At 50.2% G+C, this 23,429-nt stretch overlaps 1 protein-coding gene across 3 annotated transcripts; it reads right to left on the minus strand.

Annotated features, from left to right (window-relative positions):
* Positions 1-1,854: 1,854 nt before the first annotated feature.
* Positions 1,855-22,303, minus strand: CIMAP2 (ciliary microtubule associated protein 2). Of its 3 annotated transcripts, none has more exons than XM_055235185.1 (11): positions 22,125-22,303; positions 21,268-21,355; positions 20,660-20,824; positions 20,339-20,461; positions 16,297-16,434; positions 16,039-16,182; positions 14,266-14,427; positions 13,200-13,325; positions 11,124-11,257; positions 2,170-2,306; positions 1,855-2,014 (listed from the first exon to the last, which is right to left on the minus strand). In XM_055235185.1, the coding sequence occupies exons 1-10, from the start codon at positions 22,226-22,228 to the stop codon at positions 2,234-2,236; spliced, it is 1,257 nt and encodes a 418-aa protein (XP_055091160.1). In that variant the 5' UTR covers positions 22,229-22,303; the 3' UTR covers positions 1,855-2,014; positions 2,170-2,233. The 3 variants fall into 3 exon arrangements, with proteins under 3 accessions (XP_055091160.1, XP_055091161.1, XP_063469964.1); XM_063613894.1 differs by lacking the exon at positions 1,855-2,014 and adding an exon at positions 2,405-2,491; XM_055235186.2 differs by lacking the exon at positions 20,339-20,461 and having other exon boundaries at positions 22,125-22,301.
* Positions 22,304-23,429: the final 1,126 nt, after the last annotated feature.

A 23,429-nucleotide genomic window follows, 5' to 3' on the forward strand; every position in this document is an offset into this window, starting at 1 on the left:
TACAGCAGTCCCCCTCACTCAAGTGAGTAGTACAGCAGTCCCCCTCACTCACCTTCCCCTGATGTTAACATCTTTTTTTTTTGAGACGGAGTCTCGCTCTGTCACCCAGGCTGGAGTGCAATGGCACGATCTCAGCTCACTGCAACCTCTGCCTCCCAGTTTCAAGCGATTCTCCTGCCTCAGCCTCCCGGGTAGCTGGGACTATAGGTGCCCATCACCACGCCCAGCTAATTTTTTTGTATTTTTAGTAGAGAGAAGGTTTCACCATGTTGGCCAGGCTGACCTCGAACTCCTGACCTCAGGTGATCCACCTGCTTTGGCCTCCCAAAGTGCTGGCATTACAGGCGTGAGCCACTGCACCCAGCCTGATGTTAACATCTTCTACATGAACTAAGATAGTTGTACCATTTTACATTTCCACCAGCAGTATACGAGAGTTCCACATTCTCACCAACACTTGGTATGGTCAGTCTTTTCAATTTTAGCCAGCCTAATAGGTGGGTAGTGGTATCTCATTGTGGTTTTAATTTGCATTTCCTTAATGCCTAATGACATTGAGTTTATTTTCATGTGTTTATTTGCCATCCATATATCTTCTTGGTAAAGTGTCTGTTACATCTTTTATACATTTTTGTTGTTGTTCTTATTGAGATATATATGAACTCACATATATATTCTGGATGTAAGTCGTTTATTACAGCGTTCCCCAGCCTTTTTGGCACCAGGAACCGGTTTCATGAAAGACAGTTCTTCCACAGACCAGGGTAGGGCGGGGTGGCAGGAGAGGATGGTTTCAGGATGAAACTGTTCCACCTCAGATCATCAGGCATTAGTTATATTCTCATAAGGAGCATGCACCCTAGATCCCTCACATGTGCAGTTCACAATAGGGTTCGGCTCCTGTGAGAATCTAATGCTGCCGCTGATCTGACAGGAGGCGGAGCTTACCCACTGCTCACCTCCGACTGCGCGGCCTGGTTCCTAACAATCCCTGGGGAAGGAGGGCACAGGGGCTGGCCATGAGGGCTGGTCTCCCGGCCTCACCCAGCTTGATTCAAAGTGGCTACATGTTTGTTATATTGGACTTTCCCTAAACGCTTTTGTTTGGGGAAAAAGAAAAAAAGAGCTCCTCAGCCCCCAAAAATAAATGAATAAATGTTTCATAACCATCGAATTCCAGTTCAGTCTCCAGAAGTGGTCCTGCGGGTGATTGGGTTGAACACTCCAGCACATAAATCTTAAAAAAGTAGCATCAGGTTCTAGCACCTCCCTGGTTGCTCAGGAGGGTCGCAGTTTTTTCCCACTCCTAACGTCCAGGTTCTTAGTACGCCTTCAGCACCCCCTTGCAACATGGACCACAAGTAACATAACAATGAATGGGTGTCAAACATAGGCAGTCCTGCGGCAACCAGGTTCTGAGGATCACCTAGTGGGCATGGGCACCTGGTCATGTGCAATACGTTGGCAAGGTGAATAAAGATGGCTTTACTTCTTCAAAAACATTTGTTTTGACACAGGAGAATAACTGCTTTTTGTAAGACACTCACGCATGGAAGAAAGTGTTTCAAGTATTTTTTATCATTATGTGAGCTTTGTGGACGAAGCTGTGGTATCCCAGTCTCCTCTAGGGACAACCCGCTCCCCCATTCTCACTGACATGAAACAGTGAGGGAAGGGTGCCCACAAGGGCTGACTCGGGGTGAAGCCAATGTTCCCCATGGCTGAACATTGCCTGAGGTTGGCAGTTTCCTCATCAGTGAGGCCCTGCTAAGCTTCCAGAAGCGTCCTGGGATGGCAATGAGGTGCTCCTGGAGAGTCCTAGAATTGCCGTGTAATACATGCTACACTCTCCCACCACTTTCTGACCTTTAATAAACAGGGAGCCAAGCACTCTGGCTTTAGAATAGAAAGGGTCCCACGAGTGTCAATCACATCCCATCCCTTCAGTCCATCTGCTCTCTGGCCCCCATGTTCATGTCACTGGCTGAGTTGAGTTCTCAGGATAATTGATCTCCTGCAACAAAAGATACCTGTCCCCAGCTGTCCCGGAAGACACTGTGACCTTCAGGTATGCAGCTCCGGCAAAGGTGATCCCCATACATCTCTCCCCTCTCCCAGGCCCATGTGTCCTTTCTCTAAGACACCCCACTCCCACGCCCATGCTCTCACCCCCAGATTTGTCTTCAGGCCTTTGGGCTCTCCGGTCACTGCGGGCTGTCCTTCACATGTGGCTTTAAGGAGTAGGATCTGAATTGTAATCCACAGTTGGAGGGCACTTCCCCTTAGTAAATGGTGTGATCCTTTCCCTTTAAAAAGACAGAAAAAATTAAAAATGGAAGTGATCCCTTGGAAGGGAGCGGGCTCCTCAACCCTGGAGGGACACCCATAGGGAATGAGCAGGTACCTGTTGGTTCTGCTTCACAGGAGATCCTACATTGGTGAGAGGCCAAAATTGATGACTTCTAGATCTTTCCAACAAAACAGCCTGATTCTAAGGATGGGATTACAGCAATTCACACCCAATTCAGCTCATTAAAGCACCCAAGTTGGCTTGTAAGAACTTCAGGTATAAAATCATAGTGCCTGGAAGATTATCTAACCCAACCCTGAGAGGAAGACCAAGGACCAGAGAGAGGAGGGAACTTACCTGAGGTCACCTGAAGGCCAGCATCAGGGCCAGAATGTAAGCCCTGACCTCAGTCCCACTTCCCCTCCACTGCTCCAATTCTTTCCCATGAGTGGAAACCCTGAGGACTCAACCTCCCATCCCGTGAGCCTTTCGGAAGATGGCACTTCCATAAGAACCCCTTGCTGTGTGTGTCAAACAGCATCCGCCAGCCCTTATGTTACACACTTTATGTATCTGTTTGTTGTCTGTTCTCCCCAGCAAGATGTGAACTCCGTGAACACAGGACTTGGACTTCTTCACTGGTATTTCCCCTATGCCTAGATCATTACCTGTGCTTAACAAATATTTGTCAAAGGAGGGAGGACTCACCAGGGTAAGAGAGGTCTTTCCCACCATCCAGTGGGTCTCCACGCTTCCTGTCTCTCCATTCCTCACCATGCCCACGGCCCCTGGCCCAGCCCCATGCCTCATTTCTCATCTCTATTATTGAGGCAGCCTCCTTGTCTCTATCCCCGCAATAGTCCATAATGCCATAAGTACGTTTATTAAACACAAGAATTACTTCCCATTAAAATCCTTCTGGATATCTGGGAAAAAATGTTTGTAAAACATATATCTGATAAAGGACTTATGCTTAGAATATCTAAGGAACCCAAAGCAGCCCATTTGTTTAAAATGTGCAAAAGATTTGAAAACACTTCACCAAAAGAAGACATCGGAGGACGCATATGAAAAGATCCTCAACATCTTGTCACTGGAGAAATGCAAATTCAAACCATAATGAAATATACTATTAGAATGGCTTAAATTAGAAAAGAAAAACCCTGACAATATCAAGTGCTGGCAAGGATGCAGAACTTTTAGACCCCTCATCCATTGCTGGTGGGAGTGCAAAATGGACCAGCCATTTCAAGATAGTTCAGCAGCTTCTTACAAAGTTATACACACACCCACCAAATGACTTAGAAATCCTACTCCTAGGCCGGGCGCTGTGGCTCACGCTTGTAATCCCAGCACTTTGGGAGGCCGAGGCGGGCGGATCACGAGGTCAAGAGATCGAGACCATGGTGAAACCCCATCTCTACTAAAAATACAAAAAAATTAGCCGGGCGTGGTGGCAGGCGCCTGTAGTCCCAGCTACTCGGAGAGGCTGAGGCAGGAGAATGGCGTGAACCCGGGAGGCGGAGCTTGCAGTGAGCTGAGATTGAGCCACTGCACTCCAGCCTGGGCGACAGAGCGAGACTCCGTCTCAAAAAAAAAAAAAAAAAGAAATCCTACTCCTAGATATTTACCAGAGAGAAATAAAAACATATGTCTACATGAAGACCTGTATGTAACTGTTTATAGCAGCTTTATTAAAAATTCCCCAAACTGTAAACAATCCAAATGTCCCTCAACTTAAGAATGGATAAACAAACTGTGTCACAACCATACAATGCAATCCAACTCAGCATTGAAAAGGAACAAACTATGATACACACAACAACAGCATGGCTGAATCTCAAGAGCACCGTGTAACATGAAAGAAAAAGATACAAAATTCTACATACAGATGATTCCACTTATATGACATTCTGCAAAAGGCAAAACTCCAGGGATGGTAGAGTTGCCAGGGTTGGCAGTGGGAGGAGCAGACTGACTACAGATAGCACAAGGGGGATAGGAATATTCTATATCTTGCCTGAGGTGATATGTATGACAACTACATGCATTTGTCAAAACTCATTGAATTGGGCTGGGTGTGGTGGCTCATGCCTGTAGTCCCAGCACTCTGGGAGGCTGAGGTGGGTGGATTGCTTGAGCCCAGGTGCTCAAGAACAGCCTGGGCAGAATGGCAAAAGCATGTCTCTACAAAAAATTTAAAAATTAGCTGGGTGTAGTGGTGCACACCTGTAGTCCCAGTACTTGGGAGACTGAGGTGGGAGGATTGCTTGAGCCCAGAAGGTCAAGGCTGCCATGAGCCATGTTCACGCCACTGTGCTCTAGCTTGGGTGACAGAGTGTTGACACTATCTCAAAAAACAACAACAAAATCTCATAGAATTGTATACCTAAAGAGAATGAATTTTACTGCATGTGAGTTATACTATAATAAGTTCAACTTTAGGCTGGGCACGGTGGCTCACGCCTGTAATCCTAGCACTTTGGGAGGCCGAGGCAGGTGGATCACCTGAAGTCAAGAGTTTGAGACCAGCCTGACCAACATGGCAAAACCCTGTCTCCACTACAAATACAAACATTAGCCGGGTGTGGTGGCAGGTGCCTGTAATCCCAGCTACTCGGGAGGCTGAGGCAATAGAATCGCTTGAACCCAGGAGGCAGAGGTTGGAGTGAGCCAAGATTGTGCCATTGCACTCCAGCCTGAGCAACAGAGCAAAATAAAACTGTCTCAAAAATAAATAAATAAATAAATAAGTAAATTCAACTTTAAAAAAGTTCTGTGGCTTCTTAAATACAGGATGAAGTCCAAGCGGCTTAGCTATAGCATTCCAGCCCTCTAAGGACTGACCGAACCACCTCTCCTGCCTTATTCTCCACTACTCCCCTCCACACACCCCACACATCATTCAAAATGAGCCATTTAGTATTGCCCAGATAGGTCCTGAACTTTTTGCTTCCTTTCCTTCACTCATGCTCTTCCCTCTGTCCTAATTTTTTTTCTCCTGCCTGGAAGAAGAAAAAGAACACTGCTTAGAGCCAGATGGACCAGAGATCCAATCCTATTTTGTGATTGTACTACACAGAGATCAAAAATGGCCCAGGCCTCCATAGCTCCTTCTATTGGTGGCCTTTCCAGTGTGACTTTGCAGCCTCTCCCATGAAGAGGTAGAGTCTACTCCCCCCCAACCCCTGCCCTGCTCTAATCTGGGCTGGCCACAGAACTTGCTTTGGCCAAGAGAATGTGGTAGAAATAATGGTGTGGCATGCTGAGGCTGGGCTGCAAAAGGCCTTGCACACTTCCTCTCTCAAACCCCAGCCTCCTCCATAGGAGCAAGCCTGGGCTACACCACTGAAGGCCAGAGTCTGCGTGGAAGAGAGTCTAGTTGTTCCATCCAAGACCATCCCAGACCAGCCAGCCCCCAGCCAGGCCACAGACTCATGAACAATAACAAATGGCTATTGTTTTAAGCCACTGAGTTTCTGGGTGGCTTGTTATGTAGCAATAGCTAACTGCTACAGTCAGTAACTCGCTGTGGCCCTGGGAAAGTTACTCAGTTTCCTCATCTATATAATAAAAGCAATTATTACATACCTCACAGGGCTTTGTGATGCCCATGAGAGATGATTTTTTTTTTAAATTGAGATGGAGTCTCATTCTGTTGCCTAGGCTGGAGTGCAGTGGTGGGATCTCGGCTCACTGCAACCTCCGCCACTGGATTCAAGCGATTCTCCTGCCTCAGCCTCCCGAGTAGTTGGGACTACAGGCACCCGCCACTGCACCCGGCTAATTTTTGTATTTTTAGTAAAGACATGCTTTCACCATGTTGGCCAGGATGGTCTCACCTCAGGTGATCTGCCTGTCTCAGCCTCCCAAAGTGCTGGGATTACAGGCATGAACCACTACACCCAGATGAAAGATGTTTATACAGAGCTGAGTACAGTGCCTGGCACACAGTCAACCTTTGATTAACAGTTGTTACCCCTTTCCAAGCCCAACTCTTATCCAGCTTTTGAGAACCAGATCAAATGCCACTTCTTCCAAGCAGCCCTCCCTGCTTGGAAGGCTCCAAATTCAATATAATATTTGCCTCCTCTGAACTCTCATAGTATTTCCTCTCTCCCCCTCCAATACACTCTATCCTCAACTATAAGCAATTTGGAAGAACAGCCATAGCCTTAAACATAGGTATCCAGTACAGATGTGTACTCAACGCCAGAAAAAGATGAAATGATCTGTATAGATTAGGGACAGAAAGTCTGTTCACCTTCCTCCCAGGCCTCTGCTCCTTCCAACCATTACACACAGCCCCCTTCAGGGGTGATCCCAGCAGACTTCCTTGCATGTTGTTGGCACTCAGTAAATGTATCCTGAATTGAATCAGCTAAATTGGAGTTTGAGACCAGCCTGGCCAACATGGCACCCCCATTCAATAAATGGTGTTAGAAAAACTGAATATCCATAAGCATGAAACTAGACCCCTCACTATATATAAAAATCAACTCAAAATTGATTAAAGACTTAAATGTCAGACCCAAAATTGTAAAACTACTAGAATAAAACATAAGGGAAAAACTTTAGTACACTGGTCTAGGCAACAACTTTATGACTCAAACTTCAAAAGCACAAGCAACAAAAACAAAAATACACAAATGGGACTATATTAAACTAAAAAGCTTTTGCACAGCAAAAGAAACAATCAATAGAGTGAAGTGACAACGTGTAGAATAGGAGAAACTGTCTGCAAACTATTCATCAGACAAGAAACTTATATCCAGAATATTCAAGGAACTCAACAGCAATAATAAAACTCCCATTTAAAAAGTGGGCAGGCTGGGTGCAGTGGCTCATGCCTATAATCCTAGCACTTTGGGAGGCCAAGGTGGTCGGATCACCTGAAGTCAGGAGTTCAAGACCAGCCTGGCCAACATGGTGAAACCCTGTCTCTACTAAAAATACAAAAATTAGCTGGGGGTGGTGGTGTACACCTGTAATCCCAGCTACTCAGGAGGCAGAGGCAAGAGAATCGCTTGAACCCAGGAGGTGGAGGTTGCAGTGAGCCGAGATCACGCCACAGCACTTCAGCCTGGGTGACAGAGCGAAACTCCATCTCAAACAAACAAACAAACAAAAAAAGTGGGCAAAGGACATGAGTAGGCATTTCTCAAAAGAAAGCATACAAATGCTCAACAGGTATATGAAAAAATGCTTGACATCACAAATCATCAGGGAAATGCAAATCAAAACCCCAATTGAGGGATATCATCTCACTCCAGTTAAGATGGCTACTATCACAAAGACAAAAAGTAACAAATGCTGGCAAGGTTGTGGAGAAAAGGGAGCTCTTACATGCTTTTGGTGGGAATGTAAATTAGAACAGCCATTATGGAAAACAGTATGGAAGTTTCTTTAAAAAACTAAAAATAGGCCAGGCGTGGTGGCTCACATCTGTAATCTCAGCACTTTGGGAGACCGAGGTGGGAGGACCACTTGAAGCCAGGAGTTTGAGACCAGCCCTAGCAACATAGTGAGACCCTGTCTCTATAAAAAAAAAAAAAAACCTTTTTAAATTAGCCAGGTGCGCTGGTGCACACCTGCGGTTCCAGCTACCAGGGAGACTGAGGTTGGGGAATCGCTTAAGCCTGAGAAGTCGAGGCTGCAGTGAGCCATGTTCATACCACTGCACTGTAAAAAAGGAAAAGAAAAGAAGAGAGAGAAAGACAGCAGAAAAGAAAAGGAAGGAAGGAAGAGAGAAAGAGAGAGGAGGGAAGGAAGGAAGGGAGGTAGGGAGGGAGAGAAGAAGGAAGGAAGGAAGAGAGAGAGAGAAAGAAAGAAGAAAGAGAGAGAGAAAGAAAGAAAAGGAAAAAGAAAGAAAGAAAAGAAAGAAAGAGAAAGAAAGAAAAGAAATATAGGGAGGGATGGGGGAGGGAGGGAAGAAAGGAAAGAAGGAAAGAAGGAAGGGAAAGAAGAAAGGAAGAAAGAAAAGAGAGAGAGAGGAAGAAAGAAAGGAAGAAAGAAAGAAAAGAGAACGAAAGAAAGAAAGAAAGAAAAGAGAACGAAAGAAAGAAAGAAAGAAAGAAGAAAGAAAGAAAGAAAGAAAGAAAGAAAGAAAGAAAGAAAGAAAGAAAGAAAGAAAGAAAGAAAGAAAAGAAAAGAAAAGAAAAGGAAGGAAGGAGGGGAGGGAGGGAGGGAGGGTAGGGAAAGCTGAGGAGACACTTGCCAACTCCTGCCACAAAACCTCAGAAAGATCTAGGAATGGGACACACAGGTATCTTAAAAAACAGGTCAGGCCGGGCACAGTGGCTCATGTCTATAATCCCAGCACTTTGGGAGGCCACAGCGGTATGACAGCTTGAGCCCAAGAGTTCAAGACAAGCCTGGGCAACATAGTGAGACTCTGTCTCTACAAAAATAAAAACAAAAAGGTAGCCAGGCGTGGTGGCATGCACCTACAGTTGCAGCTACATGGGAGACCAAGGTGAGGATTACTTTGGCTCAGGAGTTCTAGGCTGCTGTGAGCTCTGATTGTGCCACTACACTCCCGCCTGGGTAACAGAATGAGATCCTATCTAGACACGACCTCCTGCTGACTCCTCACCCAGCCAGCAGTAGACTGGAGGTTTGCTTTGTGGATAGATTCCAGGAGGCTAGGAGGAGGCGCACAGTGGAATGTAGGCAGACAGGTCCCAGGATGAGAAGAGGGGGTAGGAGGCAGCCCATATGCTGAATGAGACAGCCCAGTCTCCTTCCTCTAATCGCCAACAACCACACTTACCCCCACCCAGGACACAGGATTGTTTTCTAGAGAAGCTGAACAGTCCCACAGAAAACACCTAGAGACACTGGCATTTGAGGGTCTCAACAGAAAGACCAGATCCCCTGCCAATCACTAACAGTGACTGACAGGCCCCACCCAGACTCACAGTATTATTTAGTGCTTTCCTTTTCAGTACGAACAAACAAGCAAAAGAAAAAAAGGAACTTGGAAGAATTGGAGACAACACAGGAGGCAAAAGAACTTCAGGAAAACTTAATTAACATCCTTAGATAAAAGAACATACTGCAGCCAGCCGCAGTGGCTCACACCTGTAATCCCAGCACTTTGGGAGGCTGAGATGGGCAGATTACTTGAGCTCAGGAGTTCAAGACCAGCCTGGACAACATGACGAAACCTGGCCTCTACAAAAAATACAAAAATTAGCCAGGCATGGTGGTACATGCCTGTAATCCCAGCTGTTTGGGAGGCTGAGGCAGGAGGATCGCTTGTGCCTGGGAGGCAGAGGTTGCAGTGAGCCAAGATTGCATCACTGTGCTCCAGGCTGGGTGTCAGAGTGAGATCTCATCTTAAAAGAAAAAAAAAGAACATACTGCACACTGCATACATGACACAGAACTGGGTGCTATTAAAAGAAGAAAGAAAAAAGCAATCCACAACAAAAGAACTCTTGGAAGCTAAAAAATATGACAGCCAAAATTTTTAAAGTAATAATAGGGTAGATAAGGACAAGAAAATTTTACCAGAAAGTAGAACAGAAAAGTAAGATGGAAAATAAGAAAGAAGAGAGAAGAAAAAAAAAAAAAAAGGAAAACTAGAGTGCCAAACCAGGGCATCTAACATTCATCTAAAAGAGATATCTGAAAGGCAGCAGAGAGAACACAGAGGAGAGGAAATCGTCAAAGACAAAACTCAGAAGATTCTCTCAGAATAGAAGGTGCTGAGTCTCCAGATGGAGGGAAGCCACTAAGTACCCAGCACAAAGGATGAAACAGACCCATGCCAAGACGCATCAGAACAGGAAGTACAAAGAGAAGATCCTGAAAGCTTCCAGGAAGGAAATGCAGATCACATACACAGCACAGAAAACCAGAAAGGCATAAGACTTCTCAACAACCATATTTGAAGCTAGGAGGCTATGAAAGGCCTTCAAAATTCAGAGGGAAAATTATATCCAACCTAGAATTTTATTTCCAACCAAACTATTGATCAGATGTGCAGAAAGGAAAAATAAACATTTTCAGGCATACATTCTATCAAAAATCTTACCTTCTTCAGCCCTTTCTCAGGAACCCACCAAAACAAGGGGGTAAGTTGAGAAGGAGGAAGACACAGCACTACTTTGATAAAAAAAAAAAATTCTTTAAAATTACATTTAAAAGCTGATTTCTCCTGAGAAATCTGGCCCTCAGAATCTGGTCCTCATGTCCTCACCATAATTTCAAAAAAAAAAAAAAAATACTGGATTATAAAGTGCATGTTTGTCAACATGGTAACATTTCTGAAATTGCTACTATATTACAATTGATGGCCTCTTAGGTCAATAAAATATGGCAGCAGCTAACATTTACAAGCTGTTGTATAGTTTGCCACAGTATTTAATGTACCTTTCCCTTCTTAGGCTTTGCAACCTCATGAAATGAGTTTTACCAACCCCATTATGAACACCAAGAAACAGATTCCACGTGGTAAAGCCACTGAGAGCCGAGACTGGACTGTATGGGCTCTGGGTGGCAGATTTAGGGTTGATTGAGTACCTTTTCCTTACCAAGGGTTTTCAACAGATCATTTCATTTGGGTCTCCTCAAACATCTGCTCTTTTGACAGCTGAAGGAAATGAGGCTCAGCGAAGTTACACAGCATGCCCCACCTCACACGTCCAGTAAGTGGCAGAGCCAGGATCTGAACGTGAACGTCCCTCCACTGCCTCTGCTGTTTGGCTGGCATTAGGGGCAGAAGCTGTGTTCCCATGGGAACCAAACATGGGAACCACCAGCCCACCCCGGAGTAAGACCCCCCCACCGCCCTCGCCCCTTCGCCTGCAGCCCCAGCTGCACTCACTGCATGAGCGTGTCCCGGGCCAGGTCTGTGAGGTAGCGTTTGGATCCACTCAGGAATAGGGATCGATACCGCTGCCGCCTGTCTTTTGTCTCCATCAGCCAGGTGTTGAGGTAGCGGCCCACACCTACTGGGTTCTGCAACAGGGAGAGGACAGCAGGACATTAGCAAGCCTGGCTTGGAGACTGCGTCTCGGCTTCCTCTCCTCCCCTTGGACGCTTCCCTACTCCATCTGTTATGAACTGAATTGTGTCTCCCAAAAAGATATGTTGAGGTCCCAACCCCGAGCAACCCCAGGACCGCAGAATGTGACCTTATTTGGAAAAAAGGTTGCTACAGACATAATTAGTTAAGATTAAGTCATACTGCAGTAAGGTGGGCCCTTCATCCAATGTGTCCTCTTAAGAAGAGACACACAGGAAGACAGCCATGCCAGGAGACAGATTGGAGTGACGACTACAAGCCAAGGAACATCAAGGATTGCTGGCCACCACCAGAAGCTACGAAGAGGCAAGGACGGATTCTTCTCAACAGGTTTCAGAGGGAGCATGGACCTGCAGACGCCTTGATTTCAGACTTCTTGCCTCCAGAACTGTCAGAGAATATTTCTGTTGCTTTAAGCCACCTAGTTTGTGGCAGCCCTAGGAAGGGAATACAGCATCCCACCCAGATATCGGGGTCACAGATCCTAGAGGCACCGACAGAGAGGTTGGGAAAGGAGATGCAACTTGCCCAAGGTAACACGACAAGGGCAGAATAAAGGCAGGACAAGAACCCAGCCATCTGCGGAGAAGCAGTCCTGAGGGGTGGGCTGGGGAGATGTTAGGACCCAGAAGCTGATCCCATGCTAAACAGAAGTTGCCTCCCACAAGGGAGAAGCCTGTTTCATGAGGCGCCCGGGTTTCGGGGGTGCCAGCAGAGGGGCTCTCCCGCCCTGTGGGGTGCGGCCAGCTGAGCCACCAGAACCCAGACCTCACATCAGCCCTTCCCACTTCACAGTGGCTGGCTCTGTGGTAGCAGTAGGGTCATCTGGCTCTGGTCTAAACATTTCACTTGGGGACTCTCAGGTAAAGACTTTCTCCCCTGCAGGGAGTGCAGGCTAGAGGTGAAAAAAGGAAGGATTTGGGGACAACCAGCTGGTCCTCACAACAATCGGTCACTGGGGTCTGGGCACGCTGAGGACCTTGCCACCGTGGTGGGAGGTAAGGAGGTGAGGCAGCTGACCCGTGCTACTGGAAGTCAGGACAACAGGCTCTCTAATTGGGGTGGGGGTGGGAATGGCAGGGGCTCTTAGGGAGCTGGAAATGAGAGCTGTTAAATGCTCTGGGGAGTAGTTACGACCATTATGTGACAATTCATGGAGCTGTGCACTTAGGACTCAGTGCCTTTCTCTATGATTATTAGACTCCAATAAAAGGTGCATTACAAACTGAAAAGGGGTGGAGTAAGAAACAGAATGAGGTCAAAGCCCAAGGCCAAGAATTTAGCTGGTTTACAAGAACACTAACTAAAGATTACATCGCACACTTGGGGATGGCTGCCTCTGGAGAGAAGGAAGAGAGTGGGAAAGGGAAGGGGCCAGGAGGGGCCTTGCTCAGCGAGGGGTGGGAAATGCACCAGCTTCACCAGCTGCCCCTGAGGCCCAAGACAAACACAGAGAATGGAAGGAGCATTTCTCTGGGAAAATAAGAGAATGGCATGGCTGCGGTGTGATGTTTCTTAGCTCATTGGTTCTCAAAGTGTGGTCCCTGGAACAGCATCATCCCCATCACCTGAATTTGTTGGAAACGCAAATTCCCACGTCCCAACCTAGGCCTACTGTATCAGAAGCTCTGGTATGGGGCCCAGCCATCTGTGTTTTAACAAGTCCTGCAGGTGATGCTAACACCAGTTGAAGTTTGAGAACCAATGCCTTAGGAAAATAAGACAGTGGGAGTGGACCTCAGGTCCCTTGGGGAAAAGAAAGGGGAAGCATATGGCTCACTCAAAGCATCAGTTACCTGGGGACAAAGAGGCTTTGATGTTGGCTGTAGAGGCAGAAGAGAGTTCCCATGTATCCCTCACCCCAGGCCCACTTACCCAGCTTCCCATAATCATCTGGCAGGCCTTTGCGCCTGACCCCTTGGAGGTCAACAGGAATGGGGGCTGGTTGACGGGTTTACATTTCTTCTCTTGTGGAAGCCAGAAACTGGGGCCAGATGTGGCCTACGAGTAAGGAAGGAAGGCTGAAACCTGGAGAGTTTCTGGCAGTGTCAGCCTGGGCCCAGGGCAGGTGAGGGCTCTGGCCAGCTGACTCCACCCATCCAGCAGCCCTGGGTCTTGAGCCAAGGATGGTGGAGGTACCCAGCTATCTCCCAGCACAAGGGCCCTCATGACCCATGCCATCCACTCTAACAAACACCCATCACAGCCTGATGCCTCTTTTCAGGTGTCCAAGGGCCTTCATTGTCTGGTGGGGCCCAGACGGCTGAAGACCCCATTTCTGAGGAAGGAGACCACACCAGACCTGGAGCCAGATGAGCTGGGTTCCAATCTCAGCCCCTTCTCACCCTTGCTGGAGAAACTTGGCACATCCCTTTCCAGATCTGGGCTGCAGTTTCCTTTAGTGAAATGCAAATGATAATCCCTACCTCAGGAAGGCTGGAAAGTGCCTAGCAGGGGCAGACCCTGCTTTGGGGACCTGCTCAGACCCCCAGAGGGCTGCTTTGACACTAGGGCCGAGTGCACCACTCCCTTGGGCGGAGCAGGTGGGGAGGCTCCAGTGGGTAGACTGCACTCTGCCCTGCTCCAGTTTCCCCTGCCCATCCTCCAACGCTCTGAGGCCAAAGGAGGGGGGCGCAGGGGGAAGGTCGGCACTGGCTGGGCGCTTCCTGGGTACCAGGCACCATGCTGTAGGCTCCGAGTACGGGGCGCCATCCAATACTCACAACCACTTCACCATCTTCATAGGACAGGGGTGTAAACTGACGCCCAAACAAGGTCTCACCTAAAGTGTCCCAATGTTCAAGACCAGGATTGGAAACCAAGTCAGTCTGATCCCAAGACCGAGCTATTCCCCGTGAAATTAGCCACCCTACCCTGTGCCCAGCCCCGGAAGGAGAGCTGCCCTCCGAGAGAGGAAGGCCGGCCATAGGAGCGAACTCACCAGTGTGCGGGGGCACTGGCTAAGGTTGGCCCAGTAAATCCTCTCTGTAGGGGTTTTCGGGTTGCGGGGAAGTTTAGAAAAAACCCCATGCTTCTTATTGTGATGTGAGTTAAGTTCTTCTACGAAGCTCTTGAAATTCATCAGTTCCCTGGGCCTTTCTTCCTAAGAAAAAGAGAGAGAAAGGAATCTGCTATGCCAGGAAAATCAAGAGCTCCTTTCTCAACCCTCCCCCGCAACCAGAGAAAAGCAATGGGGCATCACTTACTATCCTGCTGTGCAGACATCCTGGAGGCCAGGCCAGCCTCAAGGTCCCCCTGACCTGGGCTGCTGGAAACAGTCAGTCTTTCCCCAACCAGCGGGTCAGGGTGGGGTTAGTCTCTTGCACCATGCACCTGCCACACCCTACTGCCCAGCTGCTTTTCATCCATTTCTTCTTTCTTTCATTTGTTGGACATGTATTGAGTCTGGCACTATTCTAAGCAAGAACAATGTCTTAAATATTTAAAACCAGAGTGACTGGAGGAGCAGAGAGGATTTGGGCGGCAGTGAAACTATTCTGTATGATACTAAAATTGTGGCTGCATGTCACACATTTGGCCAAACCCACAGGATGTACACCATCTGAGTGAACCCTAAGGTATGCCACAGACTTGCGGCGATAATGACGTATCAGTTCTTCAACTGCAGCAAACAGATCAGGCTGCCGTGGGATGGTGGTGGTGGGGGAGGCTGTGCGTGGTGTGGAGAGGGCAGTGGGTACATGGGAACTCCTTGTACTTTCCACTCAATTTTGCTTTGAATCTGAAACTGATCTAAAAAAAAAAAAAGTCTTACAAACAAAAGCAAACAGCGTGGCCTGGGCGCTGGCCAGCCAGAATGGGCACTGGCCACAGTGCCTGAGGAGGGTCCCTTGACCCCTGCCATAGCTGCTCATGGGGAGGTCTGGGGGGCTCCAGGGAGCAGACAGGTCGAAGGCCTTAGCTCAGTGGCTACCTGCCAGCTGGTCCTGAGGTCCTTCTACGTGAACCACCACCCTCCTAAGCGCTCCTGAGCTCTGCCATAGCACTCATTGCCTGCTCACACTCGATAATTTTTTTCTTATTCATTGATGACTGAGTTTCTTTCCCCACTAGAATGTAAGTTCCGCAAGGGCTGCTTTCCCCTGTGCCTCACCTACTACCTGGCTTAATCATACCCACTGCGAGAATTCATAACGGAGACAAGCTAAACAGGCAATTAGACAAAACTTAATTCCAGTGGCTATGAGCACAAAGCAAGCAAAGCGCAGCAAGCTGTGAGATATCAAGATAAAATTCTACCTCAATTTCCCTTCCTGGGCCTCCTGTTTTCTGCTTTGTTAACAGCGTTGGCACTGACCCAGCCAGCTTGGTCTATAATGCCTGCTGTTTCCAAAACAGGAGGACACCACCACCTTGTGCCATCAAGTTTCCTCATGGCCAAGCTCCCCTGGCACTGTGGCCCATCTTCACCTCCTGGGCACTTCATGCCAGTGCAGAGGAGACAGCCGGCAGTGAAGTCAGACAGACGTCCTTGGGTTCAAATCCCAGCTCTGCTCCTTCCAGCCATGTGGCCAGCCTCGGTTTTCCCTACCTAACATGGGAAACTGGATCCGGCCCTGGCTGTGAGGGTGAAGTGAGGGGGTGTGGGAACGGCCCGGTGCCTGGCGCACAGGCTGGTGTTCCTGGTGCTGACTAGTGAGGCCTGTCATCCTGCTGGGGCATGGACTATACCCTTCAACCCCTGGGTACACACCTGCATGGAGTAGTGCCCATAAGGCAGTGGCTTGCTCCGATCACCAGAGAATGTGTCATAGGGGCCGCGGGTGCCGACGGATCGTGCCACGTATGTCTCAAGGTCGCTTTTGAAGGAGTAGGTGCCGGGTCCCAGACCACTCCCCTAGAGCACAGCAGAGGTGATGAGGCCTGCAGGAGAGCTCAGCTTCCCCCTCTGCCCTGGGAGTGCCCCTGCAGGACGGGAAGGCAGGCAAGGCCTGGCCAGCCGAGGGGGTACCTGATGAGGCCGGGGGTGCGGCTTGTTGCTCATCCTGCACATGAGGCCCTCGGAATGGGACCGGTTCCAGGCATTCTCCTCCAGCTTGGTGTATGGATTGCCCTTCTCCCCATAATTTCCAGGGCCTGGATAGTAGTTCTGTGGGGCGGGGGTGGGGGCATACAGGCCATCAGAACCACTCCTTGTGCTGAGTGTGCCTGAGGAACAGACACCTGAGATAGCCATCCCCAAGAAGGGAATGGGATTTTCAGGGTGCCCGCTTGCTACCTGCCCTCTGACACACAACATTTTTGCCCGTGAGCGTCCACCACTGCTCACACCTTCACCTCCAAGTTCAGCCTCTTCCCCGGCTGAACTTGGACTGGCCTGTGCAAGTTATATCTCACCGCCCCCTCCTTACATTGCACACTTTGGCCAACATAGTGGGCTTCTTGCTGCTCCTCAAGCACATGCCATTCCACCCAACCTTCTTCCCTCATTGGCTCATGCTGTAACCACCACCCAGAATGCCCTTCCTGCCCTCTTTGCCTTGGACAATTCTACTGCTCCTGCAAAGCCAGCTCACATGTCGTCTCTCCTGGGAAAGACGCCTTCCTCCTGCTGCCACCTGAGGCAGTTGCCTGCTTTGGTGGATTCGGCAATTCCAACATTTACACCCCTGCACCACGGCCCTGCGTGACATGAGGGCTTTCTCAATGTGCTGTGAACAGTGCTGTGACAGGGAAGGACTGCCATTCTGGGTTCAGATCCTGGCTCTGCTGCCTCCTAGCTGAGTGACCTCGGGCCTTCTGAGTCTCATGGTCCATACTGGTACCATGGGATAGGAATACTTTCTTCCAGGTAATGACGATGAAGTTAAATAATGTCTGCAAGCAAGGGAAGGAGGTTGGGCGGAATGGCACGTGCTTGGGGAGCAGCGAAGAGCTCACCGTGTCAGAGCGTGAGATGCAGGGAAGAGGCAGTGACACATGGCATGGACGGGCCAGTAGGGCCCTGGAGAAGAGGTTGAACTTGGAAGTGAAGGTGCGAGCAGTAGTGGAGGCTCACAGGCAACGGTGTCTGGCACAGAGTGGACACCGACACATGGTAAGTCAGGGTGGGGTGGCTGAATGTCTTGGGGGGCAGGAGGAAAGGTTAGGAACTGGTTGGAATGACCATCTGGGACCTGGGCTGCCTGGGTCAGAAGCGTGATTTTGTAGGCAGAGTGAAGAGAGCAGTCCACCTTGGGTAGAGACCTGGCAGGACGCTTTCTGCTGATCTGCACCTTTTAGCCACGCGGGGTCACTGCTGCTCCATAGATGGCTCAGCCGTGCCTTACCTCTGAGCCTGGAACCTGGCCCTGGGGAAGCAGGTTGGGGCGGGGAGGGCAGGGACCTCTGCATGGGGAGTCAGGCCACTAAGGGCATCAGATTTGTTCGCTCCCACAGGAATGGAACTACATGTCTCCTTCCAGGGTTCCCACGTACATTCTGGAGAAAGCCCCCAAGGATAGCTGGATCCCTGCATGGTGTGTTAGGTGCTTCACAAGCCTTAACATCTTGGTCCTGGCAGTGACTGGGAAAGACCAAGTCAGCACCAGCCACAATTAACAGATGGGGAAACTGAGTCTCAGAGAGGCAAACTGCATGTCTCAGGTCCCCCCTCCAGAAAGAGACAGCATGAGAGCTTCAACTCCAAAATCCATAACCTTTCTGAGCCTCTACTGTTTGCCAGGCTCTGTGGAAGGCACCGGGGTGGGTGGGCAGTGAGCACCACAGGACCTGGGAGACTTTGAAGATGAGGGTTATACCAAGGGTGAGAATGGCCCTGCTCCTGGAACCCGGAGGGAAGCCCAGCGCTGGGCATTTCGTCAGGATGATCCTATTTTCTTCCTTAAAACCAGGTTCAGAGGTTCAGTGCCACACTTGGGCTGATGGGAAAGCCTATGGTTTTAACTAGAATGTTATGTTGTCTGAGCTTTGGGGACTCAAACAGGAATGATTAATTGGAGAGGGGGAGTGTGGAAATGAATGAATCATCACTTTTAAGTTTTTGGTTTTTTTTTTTCAGGCTGGACTTTGAGAAGGATCCCCAAAGACAGGTACGAGGGAAGGTGGGAAGGTCCCCCAGGCAAAAAGAGTGACGAAGACAAAAAGAGCAAAGGCAGGAAGGAAACAGAGCCAGGCTTGTCCCCCTAGCTCCCCTGCCATCAGCTTGGCTGAGTTCCCACACCCAGGCCTTGGCCTCCACAGAGACTCAGGGGGCAAAGTCCAAGAACTATGGGGGCCAAACCTGTGGGTGAAATGCAAGGTACATGTTGGACACCTGGGATTCAAAAGCCTACTTCTGCCAGTTGGTAGCTTCATGACCTTGGGCAGTAGGTTACTCACTCTGTACTCCATTTTTCTCATCTGTAGAATGGACATAATGATAGTGCCTGCTTCATAGGGTTGTCATGAACATGAAATTAATTAGCACGTGGTAGGTGCTATGTTACATGTCCACTATTATTACTTTAGATTGGACGGTAATGACATTTTTAAATGCTCCAGGTATCCCCTCTCCCTAAGTTACAGTTACAGCTTCTGCACCTGAAGATGCATCTGCTCATCCCCAGACCCTGTCAGGAGTAATTTCCAGCCTTCATAGAAGCATTCCCAGTGGTGAGGTGTAGGAGAAAGACCCTGGCTCTAGGGTTGGACATTCCCATGTGTGCATCCCAGCTTGCCCACTTGGCAGCTGTGCATTCTGGGGCAACTTGCTTATCTTCTCTGAGCCTCCAGGGCCTCATCTGGAGTGGTTGCAAAGAATTAGAGAGAATGTTTTGGAGCACCTGATATTTAGGATGCATGCACTTATTCAGTCCACAAATACTTATTGTGTGCCCATGTGTGCCAGGCACTGCGAGAACCTCAGAATGCTACAGTGAAGGAACCAGGCAGACGTGGTCTGCCCTCAGGGGCTGCTGTCCAGTGGGGGAGGGATGCTAAACACACAACTACAGTGGAGACTCCTAGGAAGGGAGACGCCACCTAGCGGGGCTGAGGAAGGCTTCTGGAAGCTGAGAGCTGCAGGATGAGTAGGCATGCCCAAGGAGAAGAGGCTGCCAAGGGAGGAAGGGCATTCCTAGCCGAGAGAACAGCAGGGGCAAAGCCCCATGTGAAAGAGCATGGCCTATGTGAGGGGCTGGGAGAAGGATAACAGAGTGTCCAGCTCAGAGAGGTCCAGGCCAACAAACTGCAGCGCTGGCTCCCTTGGTAGGGGGTGACTCCTGCCTTTTCCCTCGTGCCCTTACTGAGTGTCAGCCTCACTCAGTGTCCTCCTGATGAGATCATCATCCCCCAGTGCTGCCACCCCCACCTCTCAGCACCATCGCCTCCTCCCAACCCTGGCCCTCATGAGGGTATTCCTCTAAAAAGGTAAGTTAGGTCCTCCTCCTGTCAAAGCCCTCCACTGCCCCCTGGCAGCACCTGGAATAACACCAAGGCCCCACCTTGGCTGCAGGGTCCTCGTGACCCAGCCCTTCACTCCTCTGCCCTCTCGCTTGCCTCCTCCCACCCTCGGCCAGTGCCCTCCGGCCACACTGGCCTCCTGCCTGCCGGTCTGATTTGACAAGCATGTTCCCACCTCAAGGCCTTAGCCTCTGCTGCTTCCAATGCCTGGAATGCTCTACCAGACATTGCAAGTCTCCGTTGCTCATGACCTGTAGGTTTCCTCAAATGTCACCTCCTCCCAGAGCCCTGACTACTCTCTATCAATTGCACCACCATCACTGCCTGTCCTTTCCCTGTCTAATTTGTGTTCATAGCCCTGCTTATATATGTATTATATTTCCTTCTTTGTACTACTATTTCTAACACTAGGACATCTACTTCATGAGAGCAGGGACCTTGTCTTCGTCACTGCTAGATCCCCAAGGCCTAGGACAGTGTATGCCACTTAGGAGGTGCTTAATCCTTATTCCTGGCTGGCTGGCTGGATGGGTATATAAGTGAATGAATTTGTTGAGCACCCAGTGTATGCCAGGCTCTTTGCTCGGGACTCCAGACATGAGAACACCTACTCCGATGAGTCCTCGGAAGCGAACCTCCCCAGAGCTGAGCAGCCCCCGGGTGCTACATGGTTTCTCCTGCAGCTGTTCTAAGAAGTCTTTGAGGTTGTAGGAGCCAGGCCCCAGCTTTTGCTCCTGTGCCAAGAGAAGAGAGAAAATGAAAGCCTTAAACTTGGGAAAGTCCACGCAGGAAGAAGCCCAAGGCATGATGGTGTTCCTTCAAGGATAATCTCCATCTGGCCTTGGGAGGACACTGAAGGCCACACGGAGCAGCTGCAATGGACAGGAAGACCTGGCACCAGAGAGGGAGAGGCATGGCCCCAGAGGCCTCACCTTCAGCCGCTTCTCTTTCATGATGGCCTGGTACTGGAAGTGGGGTAGCTGGGTCAGCCGCGTGGCTTCCTGGGCCTTGGCCCAGCCTGTGTCCACCTCATTCATCAGCTTCCTCTTGCTGAAGCAGGTTTCCTTGGAGCTGTAAGTCCCAGGGCCTATGTGGGACTGAGTCAGAGTGTGGTCAGAGCTGTGACAGCCACGCCTGCCCAGTCTACCCACAGAGCAGGCCCTCACCAAGCCACCACCCTGACCCGGAGGAAGGGAGTAGGCAATCCCCGCTGTGGCTCCCACCCTCAGCACTAAGGCTGGCACCAACAGGCTTGACACTCAAGGTGCAATCGTGACATCCTCTGTCACTGCACCCTCACACTGCAGGAAGGTATAATAGCTCCTTCAAGAGCCCAGAGGTAGTCAGTGCACAAGCTGGGAGTGCTGCAGTCCCTCATTTATCAAACACACTGGAAGCCCCCACTGTGGGCCCAGCTCTGTGCCGGAAGAAGGTAGAAGGTACGCCCCTTCTACAGTTCAGCTCATCCACCACAGTAGGCAGCTCGAAGGGGCAGCAGCCAGACCCTGTGGGAGGAGTCAGGGAAGCTGTGCAAACTCACCACTTGGGCAGAATAACGCGTGGAGTATGGGGCCTCAGTGAAGGTGCTGAACTTCTTCCGGTTGGGATAAACAGCAGAGATGTCAAACCTAGGGAGGGACGGTGGCCCAGTGAGAGCCCTGTGCCTGGCACCTGGCCCTGGCGTGGGCAGTTCTGGAGCATGGGGGAGTTGGCTGCCTGGGAAGGTGACTTCGGAGCAAACTCATGAAAGAAAAGTAGTGGAGTTGCAGTGGCTTCGAATGTTCCAGGCCGCTTCCACCCCACCCCACCCGCCAGCTCCTCCTCCCAGCTTCATTTTTCTCCGCAGCCCTTACCAATACCCAACGTTTTACAGATATACATACTTTTGTTTATTATCCAACCCCACCCCCCACAGAAGAGAGCAAACTCCATGAGTACAGGGCTTTGCTGTTGTGTTCACTGCTGTAGCCCCAGATCCTAGAACTGTGCCTGGAACACAGTAGGTGAGAGAGAGAAAGAGACAGAGTGGAATATGAATGAATGGAAGACAGGCACCTGGGCTGAAATCCCACCCACCACTTTTGAGCTGAGTGGCCTACTATGGACCAGGCCATGTGACCTCTCTAAACCTGGCACATAGTAAGTGCTCTTGAAATGGTTTTAAAGAACTCACTTAGATGGTAAAAGAACCCTGCGCAGGAAAGAGCAGTAAGCATGAGGGGGAGAGAAAGCCCAGCCCCTCCTCACTGCCGGCCCCCACTCTTCTGGTTCCCCTCCCGGCCAGGCTCAGCCCCGTGTGTAGGTGGACACCCTCTCTGCCGAGGCCAAGCGTGGCTTCGGGGTGGGCAGCAGCTGCCTTGGACCGTGGGCGTGAGCCCAGGACGCAAACGGCCCCACCTGTGGCTCTGCACCCCGAAGGGCGCCCCGGTGAACCACTTGGTGGCCACGGAGCCGACGCGGTTCCAGCCATGAGCTCCGGCGGCATCCTGGCTTTCCCTCATGGCAGGCCTGCGCGCCGCCCGCCTCCGCAGCTGCCATGGCAACCCGGGCCTTGTGATGCGCCCCGGAGCTGTGGGCCGCGCCCTCGCCCACGTGGCGCCCCCACCGGCGTGCGCACGTAGCCCGCTGATTTTTCACTTGTCCACGCACATTTTCAGGGTCCTTCCCTGGCACCTGCAGATGTAATGGCCCTTCTTGTATTTAATATGGATGCCATTGGGTGGGGTCTTACAGTCATTTGTTGAGGAAGTGTTTCTGATTTCTGGCTTTATCCCAGGGCCCTGCATGGAGCCTACCTAGGCTCAGAAAGAACATTTTAATGTTCACCTCGTGCTGATGGGAAACTGAGGCCCACAGAGAGGGCCGACTTGGGCAAATGACATCCCAGCTCCTTCTCCACTTTGGGAGCCAGGGGAGCAGAAGTAAGGAGGAAAGGGCAAGGAGAGCCAGAGGGTGGAGGGCTGGGCAAGGCTGCAGGGGTAGTCAGGACTCAACCGGCCCCTAGACGTCCCTGGCGCCCACTCTGGGCGGACACCGTGCAAAATGCCTGGGACCTAGATGTGGTCCCTACCCTGAAAATAATGGGGGAAGCAATGACCACATGCTATGGTCAGGTCTATGAGACTGGGAGGCCTCTGACCCAGCCTGTGGGTAGGTAGGTCAGGGAAGACTTCTTGGAGGAGGAGAATTCCAAAATCAACACTGAAGCATATAGATGACTTTCCAAGTAAAGAAAGGAATTGAGGGTATGTTCCCCACACAGGGCATAGTCAGCTCTCTCTTCCCTCCTTCCTTACCCCCCAACCAGTGTTCCACAGCCATGCTCTGAGATTGTCTAATTTCTCCCATGATGGCCTGTGATCTTCCCAAGGGTCTTAGGCAAAGATGGGGCAGAGACCCATACCCCATTCCATGGTGACAGGATTGAAGCCGGAGAGGTGTAGGTTGTACCAGAGGTCCTGCTTCCAGCCCATGGTGAAGCTGGACCAGGGCCCACCCAATGCCCTTCTGACATCCCAAGCTAGTATTTAAATAAGAAGTGCGGCTCCGCAGCACAGCTGAGAGCTGGACTCTTGGGCTCCAGGCCTGGCGGGTACATAGCCACCACTGGCAGAGCGTCTGCACTGCACCACTGAGCTGATGGTCAGAGGTGGCAGGCCTCAGGAAAATGCACAGAACGGAGAGCCTGGGTCATCTAAGCAG

This window comes from Symphalangus syndactylus, chromosome 19 (genome assembly GCF_028878055.3).
Source record: "Symphalangus syndactylus isolate Jambi chromosome 19, NHGRI_mSymSyn1-v2.1_pri, whole genome shotgun sequence".
NCBI lineage: Eukaryota > Metazoa > Chordata > Mammalia > Primates > Hylobatidae > Symphalangus > Symphalangus syndactylus.

Bases quoted from the DNA above. Each gene is read 5' to 3' on its own strand.
- CIMAP2 (XM_055235185.1), bottom strand. From the start codon at position 22,228: ATGAGGGAAAGCCAGGATGCCGCCGGAGCTCATGGCTGGAACCGCGTC. The intron at 20,825-21,267 runs GTGAGTTTGCAC...ACTCTGACTCAG, and splicing joins CGCGTTATTCTGCCCAAGTG to TCCCACATAGGCCCTGGGAC. The intron at 13,326-14,265 runs GTGAGTTCGCTC...CCTTACTCGTAG, and splicing joins GCCAGTGCCCCCGCACACTG to GCCACATCTGGCCCCAGTTT.